Below are 17,790 nucleotides of genomic sequence, written 5' to 3' on the forward strand. Positions count from 1 at the left end.
TATAACTAGCACCTTGAATCCACCTGGAAGCAAACCAGAACTAGTGCAACTCACAAAGCAAGAGTATCACATGGCATACCAAAGCATACCTATCACTGCTTGCATCCCTGCATTCTTAGCAGCTTTGTAGCCAGCAATCAGACTGAGGGAATTATACGTATTGCAGTTCTGGGCTGAAACTGAAGCCATTCTGGACCGGTAAGCTTCCTAAATGGGAGAAGTAAGTTTCTTTGGCAAAAGAGCAAGAGAACAGTGTAATAAGTAAACAAGTTCCATGGAAGAAGTAATACAATTAATAAAGCACAAAATGTTCTATATCTAGCACTCAACCTTCTGGACTAATTAAATATGCCCATTTGCTTATTAGTCTTGAAAGAAAGTAAAGTTACTGGGAGGTCATTGGTTTTAATTCATTTTTTTTTCCTTTTCTTTTTCTTGGAAGAACTTCAGAAGTTGACAACTAAGGATAATTTGGGATATGCCAGCCAGAAGATAGATATTTTGCTCAATGGAACCATGTAACTTGTATCACTTTTGGCTCCTCTGCTTTATTAATTACTTCTTACCTGACATGGTGGAAGTCTTGTCCAATAAATTTTCCAGTCACACTGTTTAGCTGTGCTGTTTGGAAGTGTACTTTCTCGTGATTGATTTGGAGTCTAATGTAATACCTCATTAATTCTCTCTGAACTGTTGTGCATATTTATTATAGTTTTGAGTAAACAGAAATGTGTTTAAATTGCATAATTACTTATGCAATTGTCCGAGATGGCTTGGAAGCAACCCAGGTTTAAAGAAAAAGGGCTTTCAGTCATTACTGCAAGTAGCTTTGCACTTGGCCCATGTTCAACAAACCTAAATTACAGGGATTTTTGCCATCAGCAGTAATGTCATGCAATTCTTTTGCTTGTGCCATCTGAATAATTCTAGTAGATTCCTATGGAGAAGGAGAGCTTTTTCTTGACATTCTCAGTCTTGTTGTCTCCTTACTGCACAGTATAGTCAAGGTAAATTGAGTTCCTCTATAGGTGACATAGTGAAGGGTAACTAGTGGATCCCCTTATAGAATTCTTAACATTTAAGAGTTGTTTGTTTGGCCAAACCAGACTGCCTTAAAATAGGAATGGAAGGCAGCTTAATAATGAAAAGTAACACAAAATGTATCATGTGGTACAGACTCAGAAGAAACATGTTGATGACTTAATCATACTTTGAAAAATGATGTGATTACCCCTCATTCTAATTTGAAACATTAACTGTTTTTGGGATAGTTTGGATTCTTGAATTATCAAAGTGCAATTTATCTTATCCTACTATCTCATCTTAGGAAGCTGACTATGTCTCCTCCTCCTTCTCCTTCTCCTTCTCCTTCTCCTTCTCCTTCTCCTTCTCCTTCTCCTTCTCCTTCTCCTTCTCCTTCTCCTTCTCCTTCTCCTTCTCCTTCTCCTTCTCCTTCTCCTTCTCTTCTACTGTCATAGACCAAAATAAAACAAAAAGTTCAGGTAAGAATACAGAATCCAATATCCAGTAAAATGTATTTGTACCTGAGACTAAAGATACCTAAAGGACAGTCAAATCCAGTAACTTCTGATTGTCATTGCAATGGCACAAAATTTGGCTACTATTCTGGAAAATTCCCAATCCTGGTCATTAAAAAAAAAATAGCACAGTATTGCCATGTGAGATAAATCTGGGTAGTTTATGACAAAAGGGAAGATGGGATGGCTGATTAATAATTGTGCCTTCTTCTCTTCCGCCAATGAACAAATTAACACACTTGGGACTTTCTAAACCAGCTTTTGCCCACTTGCCATCTTCTTATATAAACATTCTGGAGTAATATTCCTAACTACCCTGGAAAGAATCAGATTACTGAAAAAAGAGCTAGATTACTCACTGCTTAGATGGGGAAAAAAATAGTGAGTGAAATGTAACATTATCAATTGGTCAAGAAATAGAAATACTGAAGACCAGGTTCTCTTCCCCCTTGTTGTCCAAGTCTGCCTTGGAGATTTGGGAGACAAATCTAGGGAAAGATGAAGAGTGGAGAAAACAGTAGTAGTTTTTGTTTATTTCAATAGCTCTTTAGCAATCCTTACTCTGAAGAAGCTCATCTTGGTCTCCTTTTCTTCACGGTATTGGTCCTATTCAGTCACGACAAAACTTTTCTGCAGGATTGTTTGCTTTGGTGTTTTGGGGTCAGTATTGCAGGAAAATGAGAATGCCTTGTACAAGTTGTACTGCCATAACTGTATTTAGAACTTGTATTAATATTCCAAGTCTTGTCAACATAGTGTAGTTTTGATTATACCTTCTGGAGTTTGGTTGATGTTTACTGCTATCTTCCATATCTATGCATAGCAAGCTATTAATGTTTTAAACTTTCTGTGATTACTCTTAAGCAGATTACCAGGGGTGGGAGGGTGGGGTGGGGATATTATAAATGCAGACAAGCCTGAAGCTAGCAATAATGACACCAAAATGACAAAACATGAGTCCTGATGTCCCAACATAAACTCCGCCCTTTCATGCTTACATCATAACATTGCACACAAGTTCATACAGGTGGAATTTGTGTCATAACACATATTTCATCACTTGTTCCCCCTGTGTAGGTAAATGGGTAGCATATTGTGAATTAACAGGTCTGAGTGTGTTTGGCTTGGCAGCTTTCTTTTATTTTCTAGCATATAATATCCAACCAACTATTGTAAAAATATTTATTAGAGCAAAAAACTCTAATAAGACTTATGGATTGTTAACAAACAGCAAAGGATGTGGCTCAATGAGTTTGCTTGACATTTCTATAAATGCCCATGTTAATGGCTATCCAGTTTTGTTATGACTTAGTGTATATGTAAAGGCATCCTAGAAGCATCACACATTTGTGATTTGTCCTCTACATTTTCATTGGGCATTATTAGCAAATAATCCAATTTATAGCATTTAGATGTATTGTTTTGTTATCATGCTTACATATGAGAGAAGGAAAAATGTTTGGAAACAGAGAGATTATGAATGGATGAAAGCATCTAAAAATGTCTTCCTCCTTTTCTTTAGGACCTCTTTGCTCTTGATGTGGAGCCTTATCGGTATAGTGGGGTTAACATGACTGGTTTCAGGATTCTGAATACAGAAAATAGCCAGGTGGTGTCCATAATTGAAAAGTGGTCCATGGAACGGTTACAAGCTCCTCCAAAACCCGATTCAGGTTTGCTGGATGGATTTATGACGGTATGAACACCAATTCAGTCTACATTTTGCCAAATATTTGATATTATTATACATTTTCTTCTTGGGTATCTTTGATTGTCTAATTCTTCACTAAGATAGATGCTCTCCTTTATGCCTCAGTTCTGGATTTTATCACAGTTCCTGGATCTGAAAAGTAAAGCATAACTGTCTACATTAATTCTCCAAGAAATAACCTGAAGAGGTCAGTGGGATTATGTGCCTCACACCCCAGCCAATGTATCATGGATGTTTAGAGCTTCGATGGGAATAGGAATCTTGATAAATCAATCAGTTATCAAAGGGATGGGCTATCTCCACTAATTTCTGCTGGTTCGTTCACATGTTTTATTTTTATAGGTACTGAGAACAATATAATGGTAAAATGAATTATACTAGAAAGGTCTCTCTATTTATACTCCTAGTCTGGTGTTGTATTGATGAGCTACTGTCTCTGCCTTTTCTGGAGTTATGCCTCCTTGGTGGGAATAGCAAATGACCATCATTGTTGTTCCGAGCCACATAAGATTGTTATGTATAAGACAAGCAACTGCAGAAGTTTCATAAATAAATAAATAAACAAACAAATAAATAAATAAATAAATAAAAGTATAGCAAATGACCATCATTGTTGTTCCGAGCCACATAAGATTGTTATGTATAAGACAAGCAACTGCAGAAGTTTCATAAATAAATAAATAAATAAATAAATAAATAAATAAATAAATAAAAGTATTCCTGTACCCACAAAAATAATACTGTGCATATAGCAGCTCCATATGAGAACTAGGACACTGTTCTGCCAAATACACTTATAATGCAATTCCTGAGTTGATGCCAAGCCTAAATGCTAAAACTTGATAGTTAGTGAGCATGCCCTGGCAACTCATGTGTATATACTGCATACACTGTTGATGTTTCAACCTTGTCCTCTTTGAGAATTTCAGCTTGACTATAAACTTTACGACATCATTTATCTTTGTTCAAAGTTTTTGTGTTGAGATATTTGCAACAAAACATTTGAGGTTGCAAAAGGAGCCAAGAAGGAGTCAGAATTTGCTTACAACATAAAGAGTTATTGCTGGCACTGGACTACTTCCCTTTGTTTAATACACTGGGCTTATATTGCTTAGACATCTCATGTTTTCTTTTTTCATCATGTTGCAAGGCAATAGGAAGCTCATTGCGCTTCCTTGTGTCTGGAAAAAAGACCCATTATTGGTAGTGGTAATACAGTCATTTGTCACTATATAAGTTCCTAGAGCTTATGCATTTCTCTCCTGTCTTTATGTCAGAGCTATAGTGGGAAATAAAGAAAAAAGGAATTGGATTCATTTATGGAGTCTCATGGCTCAGTTAACCCCTTTAATTGGTTCCTAGGAGCTATCATCGGAGTCTATCTATTCAGCCAGATAGTAATGAATGTTTTGCGTTTTGTACTCAAGTAGGGTGCCAGTGGTGTAAAGCAAGGATTTTCAAGGAAGTCTTATTAGGTCTTTCTCTTAGCTATAGAAAGCTTATTTTTGCACTGGCAAGTACGTTGCAATTGTTGGAGGCTTTGCAGTGGCATAAGATATGGATTGTTTCATATTGTAGGTTCATTCTTACGCAAAGCTGTAGGCTGCTCTTGTATGAGCAAAGCTTCCACATTTGCATTTTGCATTTTAGAACAGAATTGGTAATAGTACTTGGTGGGACGGAGAGTCCATGTGAGATGCTTCAGGAGAGGAAATCATCTATAAATATATGAAACCTATAATTGAATAAATAAAATCTGATGGTGGTGGAGGGGAATGAATAGGGTAGAAAAAGATACAGTCCTCGTGGACTGTATTCCATTTAGTTACATATTCCCATCCTTGGAGATCAGAATTATAAAGAGGGGTAGAGATTTTTACTTAGTTGGAAGCTCCTGTCCTGTCCTTTCCTCTCTGGAGGAAGGAGTTAGTAGAATATTAACAATGTTTAAATGCCCTCTAAGACCCAAATTAAGCTTGTTTAATTGCCATCTTAACTGTTTTTAATGAATGAATGATTAGTTTGAGCATGCCGTTCTATTTCTTGGTGTGATCCAAAGGGGCTTAAGAGACATACAACACAGCACTTTGGTGTTCACATGAGGTCTTTGAGTGAAGGGTTACCTTTCCCAGTATAAAGAATGGTGAGGATGACACTTGGTAGAAGGAAGGAATCTAGTATTTATGTATGCAGGTATCTAGGTATTTATTTATGAAATTTATGTAGCCACCCATCTTCAGCACATGAGTCTGGGCAGCTAATAAAAACAAAATAAAAACAATAAGCAAAATTATAAATAACATACATGGCAGCTGAGCAACCATACTACAAGAGCACTGATCATCATCCCCGTCAACACAGCCAGGTAACAGGGTCACCCACAGCACCAGGGCCCCAGGCTCGATGGCAAAACCAGGTCTTTAAGGGTTTGAAAGGGTCCATTTCTGAAGCTTTATCAGTTGAACTGATATTTATAAACATAGAACATGCATCTCAGAACAGAGAGGATAATTGTATAAATGAGGATAACTTCACTATATAAACAGCTTAGTGATATCTTTATTCTTTTGGATGGAGTGTCTTGGTGAGGAGCAGCAAACGTTTATCAGACAAATGAATATGGGGTATCCTAGAAGGGCTTACTGACAGCTTATGGGAAACATCCAAGTTGGGCTTTCTGAATGGGGCAAGGTGGCAGCATTAAACATCCAATTCCTTGGGAAAGTTGCCTTGAGGAAGGTATTTGTTAGTAGCCCAAACATTGCAGATATGGAGATTTGCTTTTTGCAGGAACTAGGGAAGAGAAAGAATATCAAAGGATCCCTCTTATTTTGTTTAAATGTAGAGAGAGAAATCTGTTGATCTCAATATGTTCTCTGTCAGGAGGATCTTGGTATTTGGTTTTAGTACAACAACATTTTAAAGGCATTTTTGAAGTCATTCTAGCCATGTGAATTCTGCACTGGAAAGGAAGGCCTTCTAATGAACTGATTCACATTTTGGGTCACGTATAAAACAGAAGTTATCAGAGCCACGTGTTACCAACAGTGTCGTCTGTGAATTGGTCAATATAGGAATGTCACAAATATCATTGCTAACACTGTATGTAATATGCTTATCATGTCTTTCTTATGTCAGAAAGGACAAAAGACTTTTGAGCTTTCAGTTCATACTGCAGAATGAAAAAATGTACTGACTCCTTAATTCATCCATGAGTTCATCCCAGTTTAGACAACTTCTTTGCCAGATAATTGTTAAAAAATAGCAGCTTCTTTTATACTTCTATTTTTCTATAGACAGCATAACCTTTAAACATTTTCTATTACAAAAAAAGATTCTCCTGTCTACAGAATTCTTCTCGTGATTGTATATGGTTAAAAAAAAAGCCATCGTTACTACACTGGTGAGAGAACCTGTTATAATTCTGCTCTTCGGCATCTAAAGCTTGATGGAATTCAAGTAATGGATTGCCGTTAGAATTTTAAAGTTAATTTGTCATGGACAAATTTCTTAAATACTCTTCATGTCTCTGATTCCACAAACTATTGCAGTAATATACAAATTGTTCTCCAGTCTACCTCACAGCACGCCTTAGAGATTAATTAGCCAATGTTAGTATGACACTTAAAAAATATAAAGCACTGCATCATTATTAATATGGCAGTCAAAGAAATTACCATGTCGCCAGCTATGTTTTAGTTACATACAATAACCAGAAAGGATTTATAAGTTAAAAAGGGAAAGTTACTTATTCAGTAGAAGGGATTTCTATAAAACTTTCAGGGAAGCATTTTCTGTGAAGCTAAAAATAGCTTGCAGACAGTAAACTTTAAAGAAACAATTGTCAATATTAGTAAGGTCCAAACATTTGATTTCACATATGCAATAAGATCATTTTATTGATCTTTCTGTGTCTCCTGCAGGCCTATTCCTGGTGCTCTATTTCTGATCCTGCCTAAGATGATCATGTCTGGGATCACCTAGACAAATGTGGCTTTAGACTAGAAGCCGCTTCCAGCTAGGATCTAAAAAGAACTAAAACAATTGTTCATTCCTTTCTAAAGTGGTTTGGACAAAATTGTCCTGCCACCCAGCATTCTCCCTATCTTCTTCCTCTTCTTTCCATTTCACACCTCATCCTGCTGCTCCTGCTCTTGCTGTCCTGTTCTCTGCTTCTTCTCCCTTTTGTCCCCATTATTTTCTGCTTTTTCATTCTCCTCCTTCCTGGTACTCAGACATTGCACTTCTCTTCACCTAGCCCCCAACCTATAGCCCTACAGCTCAGGATCCAGCTTCCCTCCCTTCTCCTTCCTGTTCTCCCACTTCAGGTCATGCCTTTTCTACCCTAGGATTCAGCCTTTCTTCTCCCTATTTGCTCCTGACCTAGGACCCAGATCCCATCACCCTTCATATCTCCAGCTCAGGACTCCCCAGCCCTCACTGCCTGTCCAGCACAGGCTCCAGCCTTCTTCCATCCATTGTTGCTCTTGTTACAATTTCTAAAGGGGAGGCTTCAGGAGAAATATCGTTGGTAATATGAATGTGCATTTATGATTGCTCATTGGAGTGTTGTTTGTGTGTATTTATGTTTACATATGTGTGTATATATGAACATGTTAGACACTGATTGGGAAGACTCAGATTCAAGTTCCCACTTGACTATGCTCTATCAGCCCAAGCTACCTCACAGTATTGTGGGGTTAAAATAAAGGAGATTCCATGTCAGCTACGTTGAGCTCCTATAGAAAATATTTAGTCTGAATACACAAATAAATATGTGGTTCCAGAACACATGGAACAAAATGTTACCTTTTTAAAAATTTCAAGTTCCAGTTCAGTCCTGCTTTTGGCTATTGACAATTTATATGCAATTTCTTATCCAAATCACTTCTCAGTTGGTTAAAGTACAGCACTGGGATTTGGTTGCATGACTGCTGAGCCCCTAGCGATTATCCACAATCATTTGCCTTTTCAACACACAAAGAGACCATTTCAACACCTTTAGCTTTCTAGTACATCTTCAGTTGGCTGAAAACTTTAAATTTCAGTTTCTCGAATTTGTATAAAAGATAAGTACAACAGCAACAACAAACCTTTATTACAGCCTTCAGGCCAGATAATACCACACAGAACACATAATCTAGAATTATTGATAAGACTAAAAAGTAGACCTAAAATACAATAGAATTACATAACAATAAAATTTACATAGTAACGATAATATAAATATCAGTGGTGATCACCAAGAGTAGTGCTAATCTTCAGTCGTTGGTGGGATAAATAGAATAGTGGTACAAAATTGGACACTATTCTATTTGTTGGACCCTGAAAAGATACATCAGAGTCCTGGTCAGATAGAAGATAAGCATCATGTTCTCTACCACGGTAGTTCTTTAAAATGGGTTAGATGAATGTTTTCCAAGATTCCCTGTAAACAGAGCAAGAAAGGGGCATGTGGCTTAGGGACTCCTGAGTAATATCAGCCCTTCTCATCAGATTGACTCTTGCACTCCATACAGCAATATAACTGTCAACTGGTCTGCCTCACACAAAATGCAGAGAAAAGAATCCAAGCTGTAGTGCAATATTAAAACTTCATAAACGCTAAAGAAAACCGAAAGCACAATTCTAACTTTAGATTATTTGCTCAGTAGGTTTCGGAAAGCACTCTTCAGATACACAAAGTCATTTAGGAACTCATAATGTGTTTTGTAAGTGAAATTACTTATTGCACTATCAAAGGTCAGCTTTTACTGTCTGTCACTGAGTGGTATCTATTGCAAATACACTGTTGCTCTAAATACTGTTTATATAAAATAAATTCAGTGCTTGAGGACAAGTTTTATAAATATAAATTATTATTACTGCACATATCTACTTAATTGGGACATGCGATATCATGAAAGTTGTTTTAATGTCCTATATCCTGGGAATAGGATTTATCTTAATGATACCAATGGCTGTTTATTTGGAAAAGAAAACATTAGCATAAAAATCTGTCTAATGGGTATGCATTTAGCTAGTGCCAATTAGTTAAATGTCACTTAGCCAGGTGTTTGTTGGCATAAAAGTGTGACTTCTGGACACATAGAAAGAAACCACGTCAAAAGTAACATTAGATTCTTTTTTAATGAACAGTTCAGCCGCCTCACTCACCAAAGAAGAGATTTTAATGGGGGAGTCCATTTTCATTAAACATGGACAATTTTATGCTTCAAAAATGTTAGGCAATAGGATTTAACACCTGGTCAGAAAGGGAGGCTGTAATCACCACTGAATTTATAATGAATCCCTCCCCTGCTACTGGCTGCCTTTGCCTTTAAATCTGACTAAGTTTTGAAAGTTACTTTGTCCTGCAAGAGAGATTAAAAAAAAAAACCCTCTCCCTGCCATCAGCTGAATCAGGGCTTACCTGTTGAGAGAGCCTATCTGGCTGTCAAACTCTTTCCTATCTGATGCACGTGCCGTGGCTGTCAGCATTCTCCTCCTTTATATTTGAAGATAGATTCAGACAATTATCTGTTCACAAAAATGTGTTTCTGCCTGTATATCGCCTTATCAGAGTCTCACGTGTCCTGCTCAGAACCATCCAGTGAATAAAGCTTTCTGAAGACCAAGCCAACAATTTTAACAATGGCATATTAAATATATATATATATATATATATATATTTATATATATATATATATGAAACAGCTTTGCATTCAGCATAAAGAGTATACAGTGAACTATGATATGTAAGTAGTTTTTGGATATGTCTGTTAAGGCATGAGTCTTAGCTTCAGATGTTCAAACTTTTGGAACTTGTTTTTTTTTTTTTTAATTATTAGATTTTCCTGTTTCTTTTTTTAATGAAATTATCATAGTTGTCTATGCACTCCCAATATATTTAAATGAGTTTTCCTGCAAAATAATCTATAGACAAGATTAAGGTAATGGCTTTTATATTTAGGATCTGTTAGATTCTCAACTTTCACACATCATTCAAAGCCATAATGTGGTGGTTTGGTTTTGGCTTAATATGTGTGAACCATGATGGTTTAGCTATAAACTATGATTAATCAAACTATGACTTAGTGTGATGTGTGCTACCAACCACAGCAAAGTACAGGTGTGACAGAACAAAACTGACTATGCTCAGTAAAAATTTATTAAGCAATTAATACCATAAAATTTAAGGCAGCCTTAATAACATTTGAACCTCTGCTCAAAACTATACCAAAGGGATCTGAATAAATATATTAGTAGTTTTCAACAGAGTTTAACATTAATTTATAATATGCTTGTCCAAAAACTGGTGTTAATTTTCAGCATTTAGTAACTTGTTCCTTCAGCAAATTTTATCAATTTTGTTGGCAATTGGGCATTGTTGTAGACCTCAAGCACTGTATCATGAGTGCTGGAACTCAAATTTATTATGTCAGGAAGAACAGTGTTTTATAAATATTAGATTTAATATTTATTAGATGGACTTTTTGCTGCTATTCATCATAACTATGTCCCTTTAAAATACTTACTAATAAATTACAATTAATCTACAAGTCACAATCTATACACTGAATGATTCTTGGGACTGGGATTTTTTTTTTGAAAGTTACATAAATTCTAGATCCCCCCATATTATCTAGCAAAAAAAAAAATTGCTGAGGAGGATTTTTTTTTTAAAGTACATGTTAGATATAGGCATTTATTCCCAGCAATACATTTCTTACTATTTACAAAGGAAAATAAGAATTTCTTTTGCTAAACAATCATGGTATCTATCAAATCCATCAATTCTGCTCGCACATTTTTATGATGTTCTGCATTTTGGAACAAACAACAATGCAAAAACAAAAGAACTATAAAATATACAAGCAAATAAGAGGTATATTATATTGATCTTCTACTCTACAATTTTTCAGCCTGCAAAATATCTCGTTTCATCAACAATATTCAGTGACCAAAGTGAATGTTAAAATATGGCATTAAAAAGAGAGGGGAAATTTGATTTATATCAGCATAAGGTGAAACTAGGTAACTATACCTGATAGTAGGCAAAAGAAATTAGCAAGGACAACTATATTAATGAGCCACCAGAGCCTGGGGGTCATCTTAATTACACATACTTAGCTGTGACTCACAGCACACTGTACTTTGAAAAATTAATATGAGAGCAAATGGTGCAATCAAGTTGTATGATATTCCTGAGAGTTTGGGGCCTAAATTTACATCTTTCTGCATATATACTCCATAGCCTATACTGAATACCTATTGGTGTTGGGATAAGAATATACGTTTTGTTTATTACCTAAAGCTCTTTGCTTATTACCTCTTTTAAAAAAGAAAAAAAAATCAATCTCAGTTGCACGAAGATTCATTTAAAAATTATTTCATTAATAGGGGGACTGAAGCATTAGACATTGTTTCTCCTCTTCACCAGCCTTTTCTTGAGCTAAGTGCAGCCAGCGATAGAGGGGAAGAAACTGCGGAGTCTATGGTGACTGGAGGATTTTTTTTTAATGTTTAAAATAATTGTGATCAGAACCTGCAAAACAAAGAAACACCCCATTTTGCCCTGAAGTGTTCTGAGCTTGGAACAAAAGAATTCAGATTCTGGACAAAGCTAGGAACATGAGCTGTTTTGCTCCAGCTTGGAACATTTGAAGTGATCAATCTGAGCTTCCAGCCTTTCAAGTCTGGAACGTGTTTATACTGCCACTAGCTGCTGTGAAAGCAAGTAGAATAGCTCTGTTAAATTCATATCCAGTTGTTAGATAGAGTGGTAATCTGGGAGAGACACTGATTATTCAAATATTTTCATTTTGAAGGGAAAAAACTATTTTATCTAGTGTTAGGGAAATAGGATTTAAGTTGTTGTTGTTAAACTTTCATAAAGACAATGAGAATGTGATTTAAGCATGATTAACTCTGTTGAAGAAATCCATGCTGAGCTTTCCCTTTTAAATTTAATGGCATGACATGTGCTTACATTTGTTGAAATATGCTCAGACTCAGTAAACATAGATGTGTACAGTATCTTACAGGTAACAACATACAACTGTTACATCCCCTTGTTTCTTTGTCTGGCAATGGAGTCCCATTTTTGTGAATCAAAGTGTCCTACTAAGTACTTGATTTGTTTCAGTTGCTTATGGTTTGAATGTCAGGAGCCTATATTGATTTACATGTGAGATCAAGAAAAAAAAGTCATTCAATAAAGCAGCAGGAAGTAAAGCAGTATCAGGAGAGAAGTTTATTTGTCAGAATTCCAAGCATCAGGTTTATTAGACTTTTGCTTGTACTTAATAGCTCCACTGGGAATATTATTCAGTAACAACTACACAGCTAGTTCTGGCATTAGATTTAGCAAAGGAATCTTTTAGGTAAGTTATCTACTAGTGGGAAAGCATTACAGCTGCATGGTTCCTGCTGCTTCTGTTGGGCTACCTCCTGCTAGAATGCATAACATTGCTCACAACTGCTTGAAAATCAGATTATTGTAACATTTATCTTTCCCCAGTGGAGCCACAAAAAATATAGTGCCTCATTTGTTGCTGTGTAATGCTATACACATTATTTTGGAGAAAAATATATATCTATCCTTTATAGTACATTTCAAAATAGAAATACTGGATTAACTGTAACACAGTAAAGTTTGCAATGAATCCATATGATAAATTCATAAGAATTAGTGTGGTATAAGTGTCATTTCATGGATAATATTACTTTTATCTGCTCTGAGTTAAAAGCCAGATGGATGTAATTTAATGAGGTGGCACAGGTGACAACTTGCAAGGTTAGGGAACCTTGGGAAATTTTTGAGCCTCTGGATCTTAAGGAAGGGTATAGCATATTTAGTGATGTTCACTCTACCACATATGGATCAGACCCTGCCCCACTGGGTAAATGGCCAGAGAGGGGACTTTCAGACTTGCAAGACTGATATCAGCCTTGCGAGGTACTTCAGACAAGAAACATACCCAGGTGAATTAACTCTATTTTATTGTAAGGTTACATTAACAGAACCTTGAAAGACTGAAAGTACATTCCTCCCCCTCTCCACCATCCCCCTTACAGCCCAAGAAATTAGGGAGAATCCTTCCATGACTTTGCCACGCCCATATTCCTGCTGTGTGCTATGCTGCCTCTTAGCATTGCCCTGGCTGTGGCTCTTCCTCCTGTCTCCCAAATTCATTCCCACATACCATTACGCTGTGAGACTGCCTTTACAGACAGATTCTATTTGTGCAATACAAGAGGCCAGAGAATCCCTGCTTTGGGTCCCACCCTATCAAGAGGTATGACTGGAGGGAGCATGTTGCCAGATGTTCTCAGTGGGGGCTCTCCTTCTCTAGAATAACTTGCCCCAAAGGTGAGGGTGGATTTTACTCTCATGTCATCTAGCAAGTTGTCACAATCTGGCTTTTCTGGAAGGCATTTTGGGATTGAATTAGTGTGGAATGATCACTGCCGTATCGGACTTCATTATTAATTTGGTACTACTCTTTGGTTTTATTGTGCATGCACATACACACATGCCTACCCTAATACTATTAAAAACAGGAAATACAAGTGTCTTTCACTAATCTTTTCCATTGTGCAGTCACCTTTGATAACAAATGAAGTATGAAATCTAGTGCAGTATGTAACATAAGTAACCTTCGATGGCTGGTGTGGGTCTTCCGGGCTGTGTGGCCGTGGTCTTGAAGTTTTGTTTCCTAACGTTTCGCCAGCAACTGTGACCGGCATCTTCAGAGTGCAGGAGCACAGACAGGAGCAGTTCCTGTCTGCTCCTGTCTGTGCTCCTGCACTCTGAAGATGCCGGTCACAGTTGCTGGCGAAACGTTAGGAAACAAAACTTCAAGAACACGGCCACACAACCCGGAAGACCCACACCAGCCATCGTATGCCGGCCGTGAAAGCCTTTGACAATACATAAATAACCTTCACTGAATTCAATGGATTTGATGTTCAAAGTTGTATGTATAAATTGCAGGTTAGATTTGTTGTATTACATATGTGCAACTAGATGATAAAGTTTCCATCTAACTTGTGTTTATCAGCTGAAATGCTTGGGATGTTCAAGTTTCAATATCGAAGGCAAATTTTCAGCTATGTACTTACTGTTGCCAATCAGCCACAACATACTGTGAAAGATAATCTTCTGTTAGAAATTATGTATTTTAAAGAGAAAAAAAAAAGCACTGAGATTTACATGCAAAGCATTTATTAAAAGATCTTCGACGTCATACCTTTGTGGAGGCAAGAAGTTAACGTTCAGTTGAACAGCTGATTTGCATCTGGAAGAAAGCAAAAGCTTCAGCCAGGTTGGTTAACATGGTTTTTAATTCAGTACTTGAATTAATAGGTCTTTTTAAATTTCTGAACTAAGGAGACAGATATGAATGCAGTTGTGATCTTAATTAATGGTTATTTGATTACTAGGAAAATGTATAAACATTTTCCATTTAAAAGTGTGGCATCTGAAGTTAAGTTTGATGATATGGAATTTCTACCTGTGGTCTGAGATTGATAGTAATTCATTCTCATGTGCAGACCATAATCTGACAATTGGAATACCAGGTAATTGATATGACTATATGAAACAGTGTTTCAAGTGTTTGAAGACCATATGCTCACCCCAAGCTAAAATAGATTTGTGGACATCTAGATATATTTTTTAAAAAATCTCAATAATATTTTGTAAAGTTGTAATTTGCTTGGGGGGATGGGGTAGGGAAGACTTTTAATCATCAAAATATAACCACAGAGAGGTTTCTTAAATTCTTACATAAGCTTTCAGAACTGCAGTCAAGTAACTTCTCTAGCCATTTAGTAGTTATAATCCTATGTTTGTGCTTTCACTTGTCTTGTGTAAGTAATGTATCATCCCACAACATATGGCAGTTGGCTACATACTAATGGTTTTGTGTTTTGGGCCATGTAGATTATCATACAATATCAATGACCAGTTTTATTCTTCCTTGGCTCACCAAGAATGTTCTCTGCTTTGTTACAAACAAAAGACAAAATAATAAAACCGGAAACAAATTAGGCAAAGGTTGATGGTATCTGCCAGTGGAATGGACATGATTGGAGGACTAATTCTTCACGTTTTTGCAGTCTGCTAAAGCACCTCTTCTCTCCCCCCACAAAATACTCAGTTCCAAAAAAACTATTTTATTTGCCTTTCTTCATAGTCATGAATTTATGTTTGCTTATTTTTATTTTGGACAAAAACACTATCTGAAGGTCAAATAATCATACTGACTTTGTACATATCTTTCCCAAGGAATTCAGGATAGAGGAAATTATAATTCCGCTCTGCCCTATGGAATCTGTGCTGCAACAGCATAAAGCTAGTCTAGCGAATAGATGAGAAGGATATTGCTTACATATTAAGTCACTTTATCTGCCTTTAATACTGTGTGACCAAGAAGTTAGTCTGGCAGAAAAGCCTGTAGGGAAAGAAATACCTCAGCATAGTTATGAGCCATTGTGTAGGCCAAGATTAAATAATGAGACCTTCAACAGGCTGCAATGGAATAACATTAAGCGTTTTGAGTTCAGTGGGCAGTTAGATACACTAATGGAAGCATCATGCTGGGCAAACATACATTTTAGCTGGAATTTCTTCTGAGTCGGCAATTGAACATTATGATATGAATAGCAGCATTAAATGCTGTGAAATTCCCTGCCAGAAATCAAGAAGATTAAGGTAACTTCTACCAGAAAACAATTCATTGGAGGAATTTAATAGGGGTGAAAGACAAAAACTGAAAACAGATGATTAGCCATTTAATACTTCATTGATTTCCCTCCTAAGGACATCACCTCCACCATGATGGTGGTGCCTTTTATTTTCATTTCACAATCAAGCTCAAGCTGTTTATATGGCAGAGCAAGATATAGCTGGCTTTTTGGTTAAGATCTGCCTGCTCTGTTGGTTTGTTTAAGTAGGAACTGAAGAAGAAACCTTCTCAGATTTGCCATCAATATAGGTCACTAATGTTTCTGGAATAAAAAATCAGATACTTACTGATTTCACTTGTCTCTTGAAACAAAAGTTTATTTCTTTGTCAGTCTTGAAAACAATATATTCGTTTTGTCTTATAAAAGTAACACTTCATAATAGCCTAAGTCTATTGTGTTTGTGTAGCCTGTATACACACACAACAGATGTACATATATGCTGATTACCAGCTGTAACATTTTCACAAGATAGACAATTCCCAGAAATTTGTGACAGTGTTGGTTCCATAGAAGGCTTTTTGTCACTACATTTTACATCAAAGCTTAGATTTTTAATGCTAAATTGTATAAATGAGGAAAATTCTAAAATGCTGAACTGAATCTCTGCGAGGTCCCTTTTCCTTTCCCTTTTCCTTCCATCCTTCTGCCTCTTTTAGACTACCTTTACATTCAGAATTGTGTTTATGCAGCTTTGCTATATGTGCGCTATTTCCTGAGTACCAAAATGTATGGGGGGAAAAAATGAAACAATGTCCTAAGCAGATCTTAGAAACCAGCATTTCCTAGCTTTGTGAAACAGTATTTCCCAGCCTTGATTTTGGTACTGAAAACAAATCAATTTGTTTACAGCAATCTGTAGTAAATATTGCTCATTGTACTGTCACAATCTTGTCAGAAGTGGCTTCTATCATAGTTAATGTATCAGCTCAAAACATTTTATTACACGTGATCTAGCTCCAGCTTTGTGGAGTAGCCATTTATCTTTTGAATGTCTGGGGGATGATCATGCCCATCTGACTGGATAAAAATGTTATTTTAAAAACTAATGTTAGTCAGTTACTAAGGGATTGTTTATTCCAACATAATTGCTGAATCACTTTTTTTTTTCAGAAGGCCCTGTGAAAGCCTTAGAGTTATATTGTAGAACAGTAGAATATCATTAAGTCCCATTGATCTCAGAATAAAGTACTGTAAACTAAAACAGAATGACAAAGCTTACATTTTTTAAGTATTTATTTGGTATACCCCACAGTATTTGGCTGTGTTAAATATCAGTATTAAACACTATATGTGTTTCATTCAATTTGTGATTCATACATTTTCTATGTTTATATACTAGCTTGCCAGAAACATCATAATTTCCTGCTAATGTCACATATTCTTTTCAGAAGAGGCGAAAAAAAGCTGTTGGTGAACTTTTTAACAAATCTTTTTTTAAGAGTTGGGAGAGGAGCGGGGGGGGGGGGCGGGGAACCCAGCAGTCTCTATGTATCTAACAGGGAAGGTAAGAATTGATAAACGTTTCTTTCTTCTCTCTTCCAAGGTGCAAACAAGATGAAGGCTAGAGTTTAAAATATTTGCCAGATATAGAAGTGTGATATATATTGCCATCCCGGAAGACAAAAAAGAGGATTCACACACTGCACTAAGCCATGCTGTGTTTTGAATGGTTTGGTTTGGTTTAGTATATTATGCTAGTTATGATCAATTGAATAACCAGTAGATAAGTTAGCCATGCTTAGCACAGTGTGATCTCAGCCAACAATAAATTGGCTTACTTGTGGCTTTTCAATAGTAGCCTATGTC

General features: G+C 36.4%; 1 protein-coding gene across 1 annotated transcript in view; it reads left to right on the forward strand.

Annotated features, from left to right (window-relative positions):
- GRIK2 (glutamate ionotropic receptor kainate type subunit 2) overlaps nt 1-17,790 on the forward strand; it is a 617,875-nt gene that overhangs the window by 359,354 nt on the left and 240,731 nt on the right. Inside the window, exon 8 of the mRNA XM_088138810.1 lies at nt 3,061-3,234. Coding sequence (XP_087994936.1) covers nt 3,061-3,234 — 174 coding nt within the window. The remainder of the gene's footprint in view (nt 1-3,060; nt 3,235-17,790) is intronic.

Source organism: Python bivittatus, unplaced genomic scaffold (assembly GCF_059951505.1).
Source record: "Python bivittatus isolate LINGU-HERP-01145 unplaced genomic scaffold, Pbiv_v1 ctg000020_np1212, whole genome shotgun sequence".
Classification (NCBI taxonomy): Eukaryota; Metazoa; Chordata; class Lepidosauria; order Squamata; family Pythonidae; genus Python; species Python bivittatus.